The sequence below is a fragment of the Micromesistius poutassou genome (assembly GCF_964030765.1).
Source record: "Micromesistius poutassou genome assembly, chromosome: 12".
Taxonomy (NCBI): Eukaryota; Metazoa; Chordata; class Actinopteri; order Gadiformes; family Gadidae; genus Micromesistius; species Micromesistius poutassou.
In genome coordinates this window covers 13,554,628-13,562,258 of record NC_140282.1, presented here as the reverse complement: position 1 = coordinate 13,562,258, position 7,631 = coordinate 13,554,628, and the positions used below count along the sequence as shown (strand labels likewise).

Below are 7,631 nucleotides of genomic sequence, written 5' to 3'. Positions count from 1 at the left end.
AGCAAAAGTCTACAAAAAAAGGTGTGGCCGTCAAATTTCAATAACACTGCTCTATATTCTGTCAACTGCACACCGGAGTAATGACAAATTAATATAATTAAAACCAAGGTTCCTTCTGTACTCACTCAGGAGTTGATATGTATCAATATTATCGGCTGACATTACAGAAACTTGGACAACACAACACCTTCCTACAAAGTCCTTGCAAAGGCAAGGTGTTTTTTTCGAGTATTTATCAATTCTTTTTTATGTTTACAGGTGTGCGGAATGTTGTCCTGTCCTCTCCACTTTCATCATTTCCATTCCAACATTCACATTTTATTCAACTTGTAAGTTTCAACTTGCATTTCATGCTCGTCCATCTGTATGGTGTTTGATGAGCATTTCTTCATGCCGTCAGCCTGCGTGTTGTGACGAGTGAGACTATGCATGCCAGCGGACCACATGCTTACCAACCATATATCTTGAATGTCTCTGCTCACAATACACCGTCCAACATGAAACCAAAACAGGCTTTGTTCTTAAAAAGCATCTGTTTCTGTAGCACGGGTTTGTTATGGGAAGCTGCGACGATGGGCAATATATTGATTATAATATATTGAATATCGTGATATTAGCCTAGATGTGGCCCAGGCTGTAACTTTTTTAATCAAAATATTGCGATGTAGCTTAAGTGTTGTCTTTTGGCCTCGATCTGTTGAACAAGTGGCTAAGTTTCATGGCTTTTTGGCAGTTATATTGAAGCCGGTCTTCCACCTTTGTAAAGATTGGTAGGCCTACCAATTGGGTACCATTACAAATCATATTAAAAGTGATTTTAATGTAATTACTATTTACATTTTTTTTTTACTTTCAACAAGAGTTGGTTTTAAAGTAATATATGAAATTGACTGGTGCAGGTTGTTCGAAAGCCACCCTAGTAATAGATCAAATGTGAGCCATGGTCCTGGACAAACCTCAAAGTAACCCAGCCAGAGAGAAGTCAATTACCAGACTCCAAAAATCAAGAAAAAAATCAGACCTCAAGAAGGAAAACTAGGGCGTCAAAATATATCTTTAACATTGCTGAAATGCAAACCACTGAAACTACAGAAATGTGTGTCAACATAATCAAATAGTTTTTTGTGATTATCTAAAGTTCCTTGGTTGAAACCAGTATGGTTTCCAGCATTTGACTCAAGCTCATCCTACATGAAAAAAAAGCAGCACTCTGTTCCCATCTAACACTTTCAGTTTGACTTTAATCTCCACTTTCATCTCTTAGCAGCAGCCATACATACGTTTTAGTTTTTTTCGGGTCAGGTATCAAACATGGTGATATTCTCTGTGTTGTTGGCCCACATACTGTTGCTTTTCTTCCTTTAAATGTTCTCATCCTTGATCAATCCACAGGTCAATCCAAGTCTTACAAACCACACAGACCAACATCTCGTTCATTCCCTTTCTTACAAGAATTTGACAACATAAAACATGAATAAAAAATGAAGGCAACCCAATACTTGAATAATATGTTCTTTCTCTAAAAATTATTCCTGCCTTGAACTTCCTTTCGGCTTTACACCCTGTGAAAACCCTGTTGCCGTGACAAAGCAAAATGATCTCAAAATGACCTATATTAAAAGGTGATGTTTTAGCTTCCTGTGAGTAACGCTTTTAACAAAATTCTAAATATGAAAAAACACACAACATTTTAATAAGAGGAAAAGAGGGCGGTCCTTGGCTTGTGATTGGAACACTGTCTTTGTTCTGTATTCTGATTGGGCTTCCGTCCTCAGCAGGGAGAATCAGTTTGCTTTTCCTCTCTCATGGGCTGACGAGGAAGCCGCCCATCCAGCGTACCTTACAGGCGAACCAGCGCCGCAGCGGGCAGAAGTACTCCACGTGGAACTGCTGGAACTCTGGCGTCCTGCGGATGTCCCGCAGGAAGGCGATGTCCAGGTCCGACTCGGTGAGCAGCAGGAGCAGCAGCAGCAGCGCCCCCAGCAGGCCCATGGTGACCAGGAACAGGCGCAGGACGCTCAGGACAAACTTGTTCAGCTCCTCCACGTCCCCGCCGGCGCCCCCGGGGGTCGACGTCCTGCTGCTGCTCCTCCCCCCCGCGCGCGACGCCCCCCTCTTGCCCGGGCCCGGCTCCGCCCCCGGGCCCCCCCTCTCCAGGGCCGTCTCTGACTCCGCCCCCCTCTCCTCGTCGCCGGCCCCGCGGGACGTCCCGTTGAGGTGGCGGCCCGGCGGCGCCTCGGCCCCGCCGTGCTCGGCCACCGGCGTGGGCAGCACGCTGTCCGACGGGCTGTAGGCCTCGTCCGAGATGACCCCTGACCCCGAGGGGCCCGCCTCCCTGCTGTCCGCCAGGTGGCCCCGCGAGCGCCTCATGAAGGTGTCGCCGTGGGAGACGGAGCGCACCGGCGTGGAATGGGCGCTGTCCCGGAGCGACTCCAGACCTGCGCGCCAAGCAATCATTCAGTTAGTTTTTTAATCGTTTTTTTTTCCTGCAGAACTGCAATGCAATGCGCTAGAGGGCAACAACGTGACAGGAAAAGGAAATGGAATCTGGAATCTTAATCATAAAATAAGAAAAAATAAGATCAATAACATGGATGGATGCAGCTGATATGAAGTTACTCGTTGATAATCAAAGTTTGTTGGTATTGAAAAATGGTATTGACCACTCGGTCATTGTGGCAATGACCGAGTGGTCAATACCATTTTTCAATGGTGTTCCTGTGTTATTTGTTTGTGTGAGTGTGTATGTTGGCTAAAGCAGGCCCATACACGCAGACACCCACCCACCCACCCACCCACCGACCAACCGACCGACCGACCTACCCACACAATGTTGAACATTAGTTCAACATTAATCTTGTCAAGTCACTCCCTGGCATTAAACATACTCAATAACCCCTCTCCCTCACAACCACATGCACACACACACACACACACTGTAATGAGGTTAACTGATAATGCTGCTTGGAAAGATCCTTTGCAAGACCCTGAGAATATTTAAAATGTCTTATGCACAATAAATCACTGCAGTCTGAGAGACAATATATGATTGCTGCTCTGTAGCCATGACGATTCAAAACATTGTCCAAAACGAAGACAGAAACATCCTTTCAATGAAGTACATTCCCTGAAAAGAGGCAAATAGGGACTTGAGGCACCTATTTGAGGCACGTATTAAAAGACATGGTGCAACGTCTCGCAAGTGGATATGAACCGCTAACCAAATGGCAGGGAGGGGGTCTAAATGCTTTCGCTATTATGTGTAATCAAAATAGAGAGAGCTATTTTTTCGTGTTGGAAATAAGATGCACGCCTCCTCGGAAATCAATTTGTTTTTGAAAACCCTTCATGTTATGTTCATGGCCTCAGAAGAGAAGGTTATTAGCACCGTGTGCATGTCTATATCAAACTGTAGGCCCATCAAAGAATGAAGCCCCTGGTAAATATATCTACAGCCGTTACAAAAACAGCTGTGGATTGTAAGGGGCGTGAGAACCTAAATCCATACGTCCAAAAGCCTCTGGTAACGGGACACCTCATGGACACCTAGTGCCACACATACCAAGAACACATAACCACAGGAAACAAGCGTTCACACTTTGCCCCCGCCAACAAACAGGAAACAACCCTCCACACCAACACTGTCCAGGCAAATGTGGATCGATATGCCCCGTTACCTAATTTAACCTTTGTACGTATTTTATTTATTTTATATTTTAAGAGATATTGGCTCCTTATAACTAACATTATACCGTTATGTACTTCCTATTTGACCTTAAACTTCTTTAGAGAGATATTGCCTTCAAAGAATCAACATTATAAACGACATAAGTCATATTCACTCCATTGATCCAATGTTACCTTGGGGGTCACGGCGCCCCCCAGGCCGGGGGGTGCCTAGCCTGGACGAAGCGGACGACCCCTCCCCCAGTCGAGACCCCGATGGGCTGGAGGAGGTTTCGGGGAGAGAAGGGAACAGCGGGAAGACCCCTAGGGCCTTTGCCATTAGCCTGGGCCCCAGGGAGAGCACGCGGACCCTCACGTCCCGGTAGCAGTGGTTGACCATGCACAGTTGCACGTTCACCTTGGTCTTGATCCGGATCAGACACTTCACCATGGTGACAGAAAACTACGCCGGTGGGACCCCGAAACCCTAGCTATCTTACAGAATACCGCTGGCAGTGTGGTGTTTAACTCTAAAACTTTCTCAGCGTCAACCTGGTCCATGGAACTCTTTTTGAAACTCTCTCTGTCGTCACTGTCTCTTTAGCTCCTCCCGATTCTTCTTCTTCTTTGCTTCTCTTTGTCACTGAACCGCTCTTGAGCCCCTGACTCTTGAGTAACAACCACTGCTACGACACTAGTAATACCTCAGCTGCACTGACTTGCTTGTTAGACAGAACAACATAGGGATTGAAAGAGAGAGACAGAGAGAGGGTGAGACAGAGATAGGGAGAGAGAGAGAGAGAGCGAGGGAGAGAGAGAATGACACACACACAAGGTCATGGAATGTGCTCCGCTTTGTGCCACAGTCTGTTTTAATGGCCTGGCCTGTGGTCAGTTGTGACACATGGCGTGCTCTGACACAGGGCTATTCTTAGGACAAGGATAATCCAATACAGTGGAAATACCCAAGAGACAGAAAAAAACATGGACTACACAGGGGGTAGTCGGCACGCACACGCACACGCACACACGCAGTCTCAAACCCCCCCCACCAACAATCACACCGCAATTGAAATTGCACACACACATACATACACACAAACACAGTTGGGAGCAGTGTTGTGCAGGCAATTACCAGAGCCTGGACGTCAAACTTCCTCATAAAGTTTGACAGTGTTACACTTGGCGGACACATTGTTTATTTGATCAATCTACTTTCTAGTATTTTGGACAGTTCCTTTTATTGACGCTACATACGTTGCATGCTGATTTGACACCCAACGCCTTACCACCACTCTTCACCACATTTGGCCACATCTTCTTTTACCAATCCGTTGTAGCCCCACTCTTTTGTTGTAGTTGATGACACACAGCTGCAAGGAGCATTTAGGGCACATCTAGGCGCTATTGAAGAGTAAGGTTAGGAACTGTTGACTGTTTTAATCAAATTAATTTAACCAATATTTTTTGGGCAAAATTATTTTCAAGCAGTATCACAAATTCAAGTGTTTTATTTTGTTGAACTGTCTTAATATTTAATTTGACGATTCTGTTCTGCTACACCAGTTTTGTTGTGTGTCTGGTATCTGTTTAGTTGCCTTTTATCTCCCTCTCATGGGAAAAAGCGGTCTTCTAGGTGTTTCTGGTGCAGTTGGTGTTGATGTGTGTCCCTTGAATGATGTTGAATAATTTGTGTACAGGCCTATGCTAAAACATCTCCACAAATCGATTGAGATGGTGTACGTGTCCCCAGTGGTGTAGTGGTCCCTGGAGAAGTGGGTATACTCTAAATGTTTGCCCTTTTTTAACGCAGCCCAGAAAAACGCCCTGTTGTGAGACTACTCTATTTAGTTTACCCAAAAATCCGTCAGTAGTATTTGCTCATTGTCACATAATTTCTGCTGCTTGATCTCAGGGAGGAAGGATTATGAAATTACTAAACCAATACTGGCCCACAGACTAGTGAGAGACAACTATGCATTTTGAGTGAACTATTCCTTATTCCTGGAATGACACCTATTCTCTCACTTGGTAAGTCAGTAATTTATTTTGTAAACTGTGTCTTTGAACAGCTGATTTGCAACACATAGCGTGGGCCAGAGTGTGCCACTATTATAAAAGTCTTCATCCGAAGTTGTACCGGCATCTTTGGCTGTGGGCAGAGAGGCAGCATCTCCTTCACTGACAGCATCCTCTCTGACGGGGGTGGGGGGCAGAGCGGGCGTCGACGTTAACTGCACTGGTGTAGCATCGCTAACATTAGCTGAGCTGCTGGCTGATATTGATTCACGAGGACGTTTGAAATTGTCAAATGAAATTTTTGTTTGGATAGCTCGCTTCCTCTTACCGATTCATTATAAATCCTAAAGGCAAATCATTTAAAGTAAACTTGTAAAAATAAATTTGTCTTTAGCAATATTTACCTCGGCATGACCCGCCCTTCTCTCCCTCCGATTGGCTCATTCGTCGTCATGCTTACAGTTAACCAATCTAATCAGTAAAGGCAGCGAGTATTAGCCAATAAGAGGCAGAGTAGCGTGTGTCATGGCTTCACCATCCTAGGGAAAAAGTGGGCAATTTGGCTTGCAGATACTACTGAATGGTGCATATCTGGGGGGATTTAGAAGTGGGTATATGCAATGCTGACTGAAAAATAAGTGGGTATACGGCATATACCCGCGTATACCCTGGACTACACCACTGTGTGTCCCACAACGGGGTTACAGACATTGAATACATAAATGTATATTTATGTAGCCCTTTATCAGTCTGAAGGGCTTCACTATGATCTATCAATCCAACACATGATTGGCACTAAACAAATGTCAGCTCTACAAAATGTGGAATGCAAGTTGTGTTTCTATGAGGTCATAACTTCTTAGTAATGAAATTATTGATATTCTTGGTAATATTTGATCTGAATTAACTAACTCTAACTCTTAACTAACTTTGCCGGCTAATTAAAGGCTACGTGCTAATGTAGCCTATTATTCAGTATAGTTCACATTTCACACGTCTTACACATCCAGGACAAATAGCCCAATCTTTCAAATGACCTCCTGCTCCATGCACCCCCTCCCCCATCCCAATGTTTCTTGCAACTGTTACTTCACATATATTTAAGTTGAATTGATTGTATTATCATTAGTAGTAGTAATGCATTTCTTGGATATTGTGTTGTTCAAGTTGTTCCATAGTGGGGACAGCACAAGGCTAGGCTGAGCTCTGGGCTCTTTTTGAGGAAGTGACTTTGACTACGAAACAGAAACCACACTCACACAGAAGTTATTCCGTCAGATCAATGTTGTTCGGCTTTTGTGTGTGTGTAAGACAGACGGAGAAAGGCAGAGCATGTGTAAAAGACAACCAAGACAACGAACACTTTAAATTCTCACGACTGAAAGAGTGACTGACGTGCGCAAGTGTGACAAAGACACTCAGCGACAAAGGCACTCAAATTACTGTTGAGAGGAAGTCTGTGTTTTTGTCCTTGGCTGCTCTAGTGAGCACATCTATGAACGGAAAGAATGACATACGGAGGACAAACTTTTAGTTTGTTCTGTGCATGGTTGTGCAAGTTGGTGGGTATGTGTATGCGCCCTCCCCATGCGTGTGTGTGGTGTCTGCGCATTTCATGGGTTTGTTTCAAGAGAACAAATGCTTAAATGGAGTAATGACGACACGGATTAGATATACGTAAGTCTTTGTGTGTGTGTGTGTGTGTGTAAGTTACCCTCCATGATGGAGATGTGGACAGCCCTCCGTCGAGTGCGGGGAACGCTGGTCAGACGAGGGCCATGGGTGATGGAGGGACAGCTCCTGCTAGGGACCAGGCCAGCCCTATACACATACACATACAACACACACTTTCATAAGTCACACAGATAGAGCTGCACCGTGCAAGTCATTGAAGGTTATGTGAGAGGTTATAAGGGTTGTGAGGGTTGGAAGAGGATTGCGATAGG

The 7,631-nt window shown here is 44.8% G+C and overlaps 1 protein-coding gene across 1 annotated transcript in view; it reads right to left on the bottom strand.

Annotated features, from left to right (window-relative positions):
* Positions 1-1,771: 1,771 nt before the first annotated feature.
* LOC311356198 (FERM domain-containing protein 5-like) overlaps positions 1,772-7,631 on the bottom strand; it is a 48,316-nt gene continuing 42,456 nt past the window's right edge. Inside the window, exons 14-15 of the mRNA XM_084475958.1 lie at positions 7,400-7,506; positions 1,772-2,438 (exon numbers count right to left, since the gene is read on the bottom strand). Coding sequence (XP_084332084.1) covers positions 1,804-2,438; positions 7,400-7,506 — 742 coding nt within the window. The 3' untranslated portion in view covers positions 1,772-1,803. The remainder of the gene's footprint in view (positions 2,439-7,399; positions 7,507-7,631) is intronic.